Source organism: Ovis aries, chromosome 13 (assembly GCF_016772045.2).
Source record: "Ovis aries strain OAR_USU_Benz2616 breed Rambouillet chromosome 13, ARS-UI_Ramb_v3.0, whole genome shotgun sequence".
In the NCBI taxonomy this organism is placed as follows: Eukaryota; Metazoa; Chordata; class Mammalia; order Artiodactyla; family Bovidae; genus Ovis; species Ovis aries.
The window spans coordinates 78,590,751-78,601,951 of NC_056066.1; the positions used below are offsets into that span (position 1 = coordinate 78,590,751).

An 11,201-nucleotide genomic window follows, 5' to 3' on the forward strand; every position below is an offset into this window, starting at 1 on the left:
TTTCTGTGGCTTTGGTTTTCATTAAAGCAGGATCAGTGGGCATTTGTTGTTCTGTCTTCAGCCTCTTCAAGAGCCTCCTTTCTCCTGAGTCAGTGCGTGTTGAATTCTAAGTGTCTTGAACTTGTGCTGTTTCCCAAAGAGCTGTTGACACGCACTGATACTTCATTTGATGGAAGTCACACTGCCTCCGAGGGCCCCTGTCTGGGGATGGCCGTTCTTCTGGCTTATGGACCCGGCAGCTTCTCCCTGTCTACCTGCCGGTTTTGTCCAGAATAGTCATCAGCAGCCAGAAATGTCTCATGTAGAAACTTGGCTCACACAAAGCGTTGCCGCTGAATTTGACCCGAATTTTCTTTCTTGACCTCTAAATGAAACCAAGTCTTTGGGAGCTTGCTTGCTTTAAGGAAAATGTTAATGAGCTACATTTAAATCAAGACTATCACATAGTTCCTGGGATTTTTAATTGAACATCAAAAGGACTTTTCTGAACTGAACCAGACCAGAATAAAAGGGTGGGATGGGGCAGGAGGTGATCCCCAGCCTTGGAGGACCCCTCTCAAGCCTTCTAGATCCTGGTTTCCATTTGACTAAAGCCTTCAAGGGGCTCCCTGGTGGCTCAGCAGTAAGGAATCCGCCTGCAGTGCAGGAGCCTCAGGAGGTGTGGGTTCCATCCCTGGTCAGGAAGATCCCCTGGAGGAGGGCATGGCAGCCCACTCCAGTATCCTTGCCTGGAGAATTCCTTGAACAAAGAAGCCTGGTGGGCTACAGTCATGGGGTCGCCAAAATGTGCGGACACCACGGAAGCAAATTAGCACGCACAACCCCTCCAGGTTTTCACAGTCTAGTCTTGTTATCGTCCCCAAGGTAAGGAGTCGGCATTGTGCCGAGGGCACCAGTCAGGTTCTTGATAATCTTTGAAATGGCTACATGAAGTCATTCCTGGGAGACTGAACCTCGTGTGCAGGCTGGCTCCTCTTGTGGGTGACAGGAAGGGGGTGCGACTCAGGGAGCCTGTCTCTGTGCGGGTAACCGGGGCGGCTGGGCTCAGAGTGCACGTCCTGTCTGCCCACTTCTCCCTGGCCTAGGTCTTCACACGCCCCTCCCCATCTCCCCAGGAGGCGGGCAGGTTACACTGATGTCAGCATCCAAGGTCAGAAAACCCTTGGTTTGGAGGTTATCATAAAGCTCTTGGACAGTATTCCACACCTCCATAGGAAGACAGTCCATTGCTCACAATAACTAGGCGCTATTTTCTGTCCTAGTTAAAATGTGCACAGTACTGGCCACAGAAAGAAGAGAGAGAAATGGTCTTTGAAGACACAAATTTGAAATTGACATTGATCTCGGAAGACATTAAGTCCTATTACACAGTACGACAGCTGGAATTGGAAAACCTCATGGTGAGTACAACCCACACCTGAGTGCTTGGGGCGGGCCCGTTGGTGATGTCTCCTTGAGGTGGCACCAGTGGTTTTCTGAGCTCGGAGCAAGATGTGGGTTTCACACCGTGGTGAGCAGCGCCTGCCTGCTTACCTGCCAGGTGACCAGCAGTGTCTGGGGAGCAAAGTCTTAGTACCTCTCTTTCCACAGAACTCTCTCAGCCCCAGCTAACACCAGTTCTTAGGGGGAAGGGTAGGGTCTTACCTCAGACCAGCTGCAGGGGGTCTAACGTGATAGCCTGGGAGTTAACACCAGCGGGGCACGCGGGTCTCTCATCCACAGTCGCTAGTTTGCAGTGAGGGAAGAAAGGCCCAGTTTGGGGGAGTTTATAACACCAGGGGCTGGCTCTTATTAAATGATGGCCTTGGACCACCTCTCGGCACTGCTGGACGCAACCCTGCTGAGGACCCTTTCACGGGGAAGCTGCAGAGCTCGCCTGCGCCCCAACCCCCACTGGAGACCCCCGCCGGTGACGGAGACCGCAGAGGGGAGCTCCGGGGGGCTCCCTCAGACGTGGGCACCCCGGCCTTGTGCAGCCCCACGGCCCACCTCAAACTGTCGGTCCTGAGCCGAGGGTACCGTATCTCTCCGCCTGTCAGTCTACCCCCAGCCCGGGCTTTTGGAAGGCTTTCCGCAGCGGTTCGAGTGCGGTGTGAGCAGTGCAGGCCCAGAGCGGACCCCCAGGGCCGCAGGCGGGCGGGCCGACGGGCAGGGTCTGCTCCGGCCTTGTCTTCATTTGCAGCTTAACTTTCGACTTCTGCTCTGTAGTCGCCGTGGCTCCTGGAGTGGGTTCAGAGTGGGAGTGAGATGGAGAGCTCGGCGCAGGTGCCTGGGAGCGGAGGAGAAGTGGAAACCGCGCGGCGGCCCCGCCCTGCTGAGCGTGCGGGCCGGGGGCGGGGCGCACACGGCTTCCGCGCTGACCGAGGAGGGGCTGAGATGGGCGTTTTTCAGGAGTGATCTTGGCGGAGGGTTGGAATGTGCCTGGAGGATTATGTGGTAGACTTTTTTTTTAAATGCTTTTGAGCACTTGCGAGCCTGGCATTACGAATGACTTCTGGTAAACTCGAGAAAATTTCTTCTCTCGTTGAAGAGAATGGAATTCCCCCGAGCAGAAGAGGCTTACACTGTCTGGGCGGCAGAGCAGAGAGGTTTGGGGGGAGATCTGTTTGCTCTAACAGAATGTGGTTTTTTAAAAAAATCTGTTCTGAGTCTTGTGGATCTGTTCGCGCATAGGTCTGAAATGAATTCCTTGAGAAAGGTGGGCAGGCATGAGGGAGAGCGTAAACAGAGATGACCCACACCTTTTCAAGAATTTAAAGAAGGAACTTGCTTTTGGCCTGTTCTCTAATTCCATTTTTTAAAAATCTTTTTAAGTGCTTTTCTTACCACCACCACCCCCCCCCCAAAAAAAAAAGAAAGACACGTTTCTCTTTTAAACCATTAAAGTATATAAGGAGGTCGTTTTCTAGGAAGGAAGGCGTGGAGCTGCCTGTGTGGTTTTCAAAGTTATCCTGATGTGACCAACAGATTGGTTCCAGTTCTGCAGGAAGATACCAGCATGAGTCACGGCTGGTGCGGGGTGCCCGTGTGTGTTCTCTGCGGGTGTCAGGTCCTTGCTGTTTGTTGTGGGTCCTTTCCTACATTTTTGTCACCGTCTGGTCAGGGAGGGTGGTTGTACCAGAGGCGTGAGCTCTGGGAGGGCAGGGCTGAGTCGTCCCTCGTGGCACCTGGCACCCAGGAGGCACATGGTGGACATTCGCCAAATGAGGGGAGAGGCGCTGTCGGCCACCAGGTCTCCGGCCCAGTGTTTCCCCATCACCTGCTCTGCAGGCGACCTGGGTGCCAGCGTGGCCCTTGGCTCCACGCTGCTGGTGGGGTTCCTGTCTCAGGCCTTACTTACCTCGTGACTGGCTCCCGTGACTGTGGGCACTTGGTTTGAGGGCTCTCCTCAGTGAGAACCACGGTTTGACCGTCACCCCTGGCAGCCCGCTGTCCACTCTGGGAGTGGAGTCTCAGAGGAGCAGAGCTGGAATCAGCCCCAGAGGCCGTCCTCACAGTTCGCCTGGGAGCTGATAGGGCCACGAGGAGACACACTCGGGGGCAAGCGTCAGGGTCCACCTTCAGGGTCCCTACAGCAGGCTGTGGACGCGGGCTCTGGAGTCAGGCAACTCAGATTGAAACTCCTGCCCCCCTGCTAGTAGAGCGGTGCCTGCCAAGCCTCAGGCTTCTGATCTGGAACATGGGAGTAACGGGGCTAGTGGGGTGGCATGCGAGAGCTCCGGGAGCCCAGGCGCCCAGCGTGGGAGCGCAGACGCTCAGTGGGGGCCAGGCCAGCTGGTCTTACCGGCACCCCTCCTCGCTGAGGGACTGAACCACACGTGCAGCCTCCAGTCTTTGGGGACCGAGTCAGTAACCTTTTTCTGTAAAATGACAGTCCTCTGAGACGTCCGGATCATCTTGTAAAGCCCCGGGTTCCCCAGAGCTGGTGCCCCTCACGTGTGGTTACATTTCCACTCTTTGATGTGAAACCCCGAGGCGCTGATGACAAGACTGCTGTGGGCGGTGGTGCAGCAGCACTTTGACTTACGGAGAGAAGTCAGTTGTGACCTTGAAGACAGCAGAAGGGAGAGGGGCGTCGAGATGAGGGCTCCTGGGGGCGAAAGTGTTGCAGCTGAAGCAGGAGCAGCCTAGCGCCTGTCCAGGGCTCGGGCCTTGTCCGCTGAGTCTGCGGTCCCGAGGAGAGAATCTGGGAACGAAAGCTCCTCGTGGAGGCGGGCGGGTCGAAAGGCACTTCACACTTACTTGAAGTCAGTGGTTCTCAGGTGATTCTTTGAGAGTCATCACATGTGTATTTCTCTTTCAGTCTCGAGAAACCCGAGAGATCTTACATTTCCACTATACCACGTGGCCTGACTTCGGAGTCCCCGAATCGCCGGCCTCGTTTCTGAACTTTCTCTTCAAAGTCCGCGAGTCGGGCTCGCTCAGCCGTGAACACGGCCCCATTGTGGTTCACTGCAGCGCCGGCATCGGCAGGTCGGGCACCTTCTGCCTGGCTGACACCTGCCTCTTGCTGGTAAGACATCCCTCAAGACCGCAGGAAGCAGAGGGAGCATGCAGTGACCGCCAGGCTGGCCTGGCCGCGGCCCTCTATCACTGTCTGCGGTCAGTCTGCTTTGGTCTTGACTTTCTAGCAGCTTCCCTCCTGTCAAGGGAGCTTTACCGTAAACAGCTTCATTTGGAGGAGTGCTCTTAAAGCCAGAGAATCCCCTTCCCTCACACTCTTCCTCACGCTCCCCTAGGACGTGTACAGTCATGTTGCCTCTGACACCCAGACCTTGCTCAGCTGTGTCTCCTCTCTGGCTTTCAGATGGACAAAAGGAAAGACCCTTCTTCTGTTGATATCAAGAAAGTTCTGTTAGAAATGCGGAAATTTCGGATGGGGCTGATCCAGACAGCAGACCAGCTCCGCTTCTCCTACCTGGCTGTGATCGAGGGCGCCAAGTTCATCATGGGAGACTCTTCGGTGCAGGTCAGCATTCCTTTTGCTTTAATCCGAGTGTGTTGGTTTTAAACTTTTGCCTCTAAAGAAGGAGGCTGTTCACTGTCAAAGTTGAAATAATGTCATGTGTCAGGGGAAAGAGCTAGACTTCATGTTTAAGTCTGTTTAGCTAGAAAGTTGTGGGAATTGTCACCATGTTCCAGTTTCTTTGAAGTGCTCACCCAGAGAGCATTAATAGGGAAGTTAGACCTAATTTTCCAAAGATCTCATCTTCCAAGGACACGGCTGGAGACCCGAGAAGCTGAAAGGCCCCTCACCTAGCCCTCACCTCTCCTCACTTGAAAGGGAGCAGATTTCCTGACAAATCACCAACCGTGAAATCTTCCTCTTGCTGCTTTTTCAAGGAGCAATGGAAAGAGCTCTCCCACGAGGATCTGGAGCCCCCACCTGAGCACGTCCCCCCACCTCCCCGGCCCCCCAAGCGAGTCCTTGAGCCACACAACGGGAAGTGCAAGGAATTCTTCCCCAACCATCAGTGGGTAAAGGATGACACTGAGGAGGAGGATAAAGAAGACGGCCCCATCAAGGAAGCAACCAGAGCCCCGTTAAACGCCCCCTGCAGCCTGGAAAGGTAAAGATGGTCCTGGCTTACTGGAGGGGGCAGGGGCGGGCAGCCTTCTCTTGGCAACTGGTACTTCTGTGTCCTTGGGGAGACGGAGACGGAGACGGGGAGACGGGGAGAGGGGCCCCTGCACCAGCCTTGCACCTCGGCTGGTGGGCGGAGCCTCTGGACTGAGCGCAGGTTGGCTGGGGAGAGGGACTGACTGCAGCAGGGGCCTGGCGCCACCTGGTGGTGCCTGTGGGAACTGGGGCTCCCGTCAGGTCTCCAGCCCAGTGTCCACGCGACAGAAAACAGGAGCCGCGCTTCGGGCAGGTCCTGAAACTGATATCCAGGCCTGACCACGTCCCTCCAGCCCCTAGAACTCAACCTTTTCGTGTAGCTTTGATTGTCGTTTTTGTTCCTTACGGTTTGACAAAGATTACTGAGCACCTACTTGTGCCTGTGAGAAATGAGATAATTAGAGCAGGGCCCCTGATCTGTGTTCTGGACCATCTTGTTGGAAAGGGCACAGTAGGTTGTGGTGGGGGCCCCATGGATGGGACTGTGCTGGAGGCGCACGCTGAGGTGGTCAGCCTTAGAGAAGAGCCACCCAGCCTTTCCTGGGAGGTCAGGGAGGGCTGCCTGCAGGTGGTGACATTGTGCCGGAGCTTGAAGGGTGGACAGGAATCAGCCTGAGCTCGTGGAAGCAGTGCCCTCAGTGCCTCCTGTTTCAGAGGGCAGCTTAAGATTAGCGCCCACTCTGCCCTCACATTTGTCTGCACCTTGCGATTCAGCCTGCAGCAGTTCTCAGCAGGCGTGTGGAGTGCAGAGGTGTGTAGGCAGAGGTGTTCATGGTGGCATCACCTGTAGTGGTGAGAAACTAGAGGTGGGTCGATTGTGTATGCAGGGCCTGTAGTGGTGAGAAACTAGAGGTGGGTTGATGGTGTATCCAGGGAGCGCATCGGGAGGGCTTTCCCCCTGTGCTGAATGCTCTGCAGCTGTTGAAAGGCAGGATCAGGGTGTATTCTTGTGGCCGGGCTTGGGAACGTCAATGCAGGAGTGAGCAGGTTGCACGCGGTGTGTGCCCTCCGGCTAAGCGTACCATCCAGATCTTCCCTGGTTACTTTGCCAAATGCTGGTTCCAGACCTGAGTCCTGGCCCATGAACCCACTCCCAGGGCCTTTTGTGCACCTCTCATTCTGGGGCTCTAGAGACACTTGTCCGGGGGAGCCTCCCAGAGCAGAGCCCGAGTGCGGGAGGCTGTGCCCGGCTTCCGGGGCCTCCGCTGACATTCGAGAGTGGACAGTGTACTCCCCCTGAGGGCTCTTCGCAGGCCGCGGGCAAGAGACGGAGGGGGCCCACGGCTTGTGCCACGTCGGGGTCACGTGTCCTGTTTCTTCATTCATGAAGACCGTGGGGCGAGGTGCCCTCCACATTCCATGGGTGAAAGTGAGGAGCAGGGAAGCGTGGATCTGGGCACTGAAAGCCAGAGGGTGCCAGGAGACCATGGAGCAGGCCAAACTCCTGAGTGTCTGCACCGGGGGGAGCCCGCACGCACCCAGGCCTCGCCCCGGACCCCTGCCCTGGCCCTGCAGTCAGGCCCTGGCAAGGAGGTGGTGACAGGCAGTCTTCCAGCCAGTGTCTGCGTTGTCAGGCCGTTTCCAGGGCCCTCCATCCCCTACAGTTCCTCCCATGATAATAGCATCCTTGCCGTTGTCTTCCCGGGCGAGTAACCCTTCTCTGCCCCCTTAACTCCTCAGCGCGAGTCAAGACACTGAAGTCAGAAGGCGGGTCATGGGCGCAGACCCTGCGCAGGGGGAGCCATCGCCGCCTGCAGAGGAGCGAGACCAGCCGCTGAGCCACTGGAAGCCCTTCCTGGTCAACGTGTGTGTGGCCACGGTCCTCACGGCCGGCGCGTACCTCTGCTACAGGGTCTGTTTCCACTGACGGACGTGCTGGCCAGACCGCCTGCAGAAAGCCTGGCCTTCGCCCGGCGGCGGCGCTCGGTGCCGGGGAGGCCCTGAGCCCGTCCGGAAGAAGCAGGCCAGAGGTTTTCAGAGTCTAGAACTGTGAGGGCTAACGGGAGAGGACTGGGGATTGGCGCACTGGGGACTGGAGGCGCTGAGGCCCCAGGAGTGGAGGAGTCTGATCTCAGGGCCTTAACCTATTCAGGAGTAAGTAGAGGAAATGCCAAATACGTCTCTCTCTCTTCCTTTTTTTTGTTCATTTTTGAAAAAAAAAAAAAAATAGAATTACAACACATTGTTGTTTTTAACCTTTATAAAAAGAAGCTTTTTGTTATTTCTGGGGTTGGGGGGAGAAAAGACCAGGCACCTATGAAACTGCCTTGTGCCCTTAGGTGGCCTCACCAGATACAGTTTTTATTTGATTTCCCAGGGAAAGACTCCCACACATGTACGAATGTAAACTCCCTTGGCGAAGAGGGTTGAGAGTCGGACCCCGTCTGGCTTGAGCACAGCCCCTGCTGCGGGCTTCCCCTACTGGGAGAAGGAGAGCAGCGAAGGCCGTCTCTAGAAATCAGAACCTGGCTTCTGCTTCTGCTCAGGGTGTCCCGCCTCCGTTTCCCCACACAGCCCTCCCCTCGCGGCTCCCCACTCAGGGTCCCCTGGGGCCAGAGGTCACCACAGGGCGGCCGCCGGTCCTCCACCCAGGCCTTGAGACCCAGATGGAGCAGGTACTGCTCGGCTCGGAATAGGAATCCTGTCTCGGCAGAAATCCCCCCAGTTGGAATGTGTCACTGTTCAAGTTAAGGAAAAGGTCGAGGAGGAGCCTCAAACCTCCAGTCACGAAAATCACCTCCCAAGATGATTCATTTTTTATTGGTTTTTCACATTTTACCTCTTTTCTAAGCAACCGTCTTTGCATCCAGTGGTTTAGCAGCATGCAAACAATTTTTTGTTTGGAGGTGATTTTGGGGAAGGTAGAGCTCCTGTGAAAAATCAAACTGTTCATGGGAGGCGGGGGCAGCCAGGGTGTGCATGCGTCTGCAGCTCTGCAGCGCCGGGCTTGTCTGAAAATGCTTGGTTTCTTTTCAGTTCCTGTTCAGCAGTGACACACAGCCTGACCCAGCACCAGCCTCGTCCGCCTGGCGGGCAGCCGCCGTGGGTGAGGCTACAGGCAAGGCCGCAGCCGCCCGCGAGCCGCGGGTCTGCACTGAAGCGGCCCTCCTGGGCGCTTGGTCTCAGCTGCACCATCTCCCCTTCCTCCCCCTCCCCTGCTTGGAGGACCACACCCACGGCCCAGTTCTGAGGAGGGCACAGGAGGGTGCTGTGCCCATGGCATGGGGCAGGGCAGCCTGGGTGGGCAGCAGGGCCGAGTCTCACGTGGGGGCCCACCGCCTCTCTCCACTCCATATTTATTTTCACATTGTTTCCCCCGAAGACATCCACAGTGCACTGGCATCTTCTTAAACCAGTAACATGTTCAAGGTTTTGGATGTCAGCCTTGCACCAAGGGCTTTATCCAAAAGTACAGCAGTAAACCCTCAGGTCGGGCTGGGAACGGAAGACTTCACCGCAAGCCTCCACGTAGACCAGTGCCCAGTAGGAGGATGGCTGGGAGCTGTCATTGTGTCGCAATGCTGTGGCGTGCTCGAGAAGGAGTCTGCATGTGTTCATAGAGCAAGGGGATAATGTATAATGGACACTTGGCTATTTAAGACATGGTGTGAGGTTCCTTTGTCCCAGTTCCTCATCTCCCCAGTTACCTGCTCAACCTTGACCTCAGCCACCACTCCCCCTGTGTGTATTAAGATGCATGTCCTGTCTTCCTGTGTCCCCATCAGATACGACGTGCTTGGAATACTTAGCGCTCTGCTGACTAGCGTGCCCCATGTATAAGTCCAGTTTCCCTTTGCACGGTCTGATCGTTACATGTCTGTGGTTCCTAAGACTGTTGCTGAAATAGTCGCCATTCAGCAGTGGAATGACGTTTTCCAGTAACAGATAGTTGCCTAATTCCTGGCACAACCCTCTGGTGACTTCCTGGTGAGGCCCAGCCTGTCCTGCTCCAGCTGCGTCCACTGTAGCTCAGACATTCCAAGGGCATGGGGAGCCATGGTCACACCTGGACATGTAGAGGATCAGGGTCCTCCCTCCCACCCCCCCCCACACACACACGCACCTTTCGGATCAGCCTCCACCACGCCCAAGTTCATACTCGCCTTGAGCGGACCGTGATTTGGAACCACGGCAACTGTCGGAAACCGCCCTTCCTGAAACAGCCTGTACGACAGTCCCTTCAAGTCAGCCTGGGGCCCTCTAGGTCCGGGTGCCTTGCTGCACGAGGCGTCTGCCCCCACCTTGAACTCTGGGGACTGATGGTGCTCAGGACTCCGCCTGCGTCGGGGGGAACCTGTGACCTCCACATTCAGTGGCTTTTTTTATCAAGAAAAAATAAAAGGCAGCTGTGGCTCACGAGCTGCTCTTTTGCCAGCATTTTCACATTTTTGCCTTTCACGTGTTAGAAGCTCTGCATAAGTTTCCGGGGGGGAGCATCTGCGGTGTTGCCCGCAGGCCCTGGTGAGGTGCGATGAGGCTGGGGGCCAGGCTGCAAGTGTGTTTGAGTTGGGCTTGTCCGTCGGTTCTGTTAAGTCCTGTATGTGTATGTAGTAGTTTGGGTGTGTATATTTAGTAGCATTTCAAAGTGGATATACTGATTTAACCTCCTATCCTTGGAAAACAGATGGCTCTGCGTCCTGTCACACGTATGTTAGAGAAGTAGTGAGCTGCTCTGCTATATGCCTTAAGCCAATATTTACTCGTCAGGTCATTATTTTTTACAGTGGCCGTAGAATAAACCATTTTTACAAAAATAAAAACAGCCAGGTGTTTTGGTATAATACCTTTCCAGGTGTGTGTATACGTGGATGCATGATGGGGGGGGGGGCGCGTCTCAGGGTCTTCTGTGACCTCACAGAACTGTCAAACTGTACAGTTTTCCAACTTGCCATATAAATGATGGTTTGCATTTTAGTTGCAACAATAAAAGTCTTTTTTTCTAAAGAACATGGATTTGGGGTGCTTCCCATTTCTTTGCTTAAACCAGGGCCTAAACCAGGCTGGGCAACTCATGTCTCTTTCCATGCCTGCTGCTGTGAAGCAGATGTCGTTCAGGAGGGGCTGCAGCTTTTCCACATCTGAGGATTACGACAGCCTCCTAGGGTCATGGGTGTCTTTGGCCTGCGAGAACGTTCCCCACCTGGTGTGTTTACTCGGAGCGTCGGGGCCTCTTCTTATTCTTATCCCTCAGTAACGGTAACAAAACTCACCATTTCAGTGTATTAGGGCCCTTGAATAACTTGACAAGTTTATACAAGTTGTTTGAAGAACTGCTCAAACTTGACAAACATGTCCCCTCTCCAGGGGACCCACCTCTCAGCCCCTTTCGCAAGCCACATTTGATGTGGAACTGATGGAGCTGTAATAGTGAATGGATTCATGTAGTGTAGTCTGAAATCAAATGGGACTCTCCCCTAAGGTGATTTCTTTTAACTTCTTACTCTGGAATAATTTCAGATTTGCAAAATGTTGAGGAAATAGTACAGAGAATTCCCCTAACATCCTTTAAGGTTTTATGGTTGTTTCAAAGCTGGCTGCTGAGTAAACTGCGGGTGCTGTGGCCTCCCATTGAGATCCGTGG

General features: G+C 54.9%; 1 protein-coding gene across 3 annotated transcripts in view; it reads left to right on the plus strand.

Moving 5' to 3' along the window:
• Positions 1-10,567, plus strand: part of PTPN1 (protein tyrosine phosphatase non-receptor type 1) — a 64,362-nt gene extending 53,795 nt beyond the window's left edge. For all 3 annotated transcript variants that reach the window (XM_015099934.3, XM_027977319.2, XM_060397098.1), the window contains 5 exons: positions 1,263-1,400; positions 4,304-4,513; positions 4,808-4,969; positions 5,344-5,570; positions 7,301-10,567. In XM_015099934.3, coding sequence (XP_014955420.2) covers positions 1,263-1,400; positions 4,304-4,513; positions 4,808-4,969; positions 5,344-5,570; positions 7,301-7,487 — 924 coding nt within the window. In that variant the 3' untranslated portion in view covers positions 7,488-10,567. The remainder of the gene's footprint in view (positions 1-1,262; positions 1,401-4,303; positions 4,514-4,807; positions 4,970-5,343; positions 5,571-7,300) is intronic.
• The last annotated feature ends 634 nt before the right edge of the window (positions 10,568-11,201 follow it).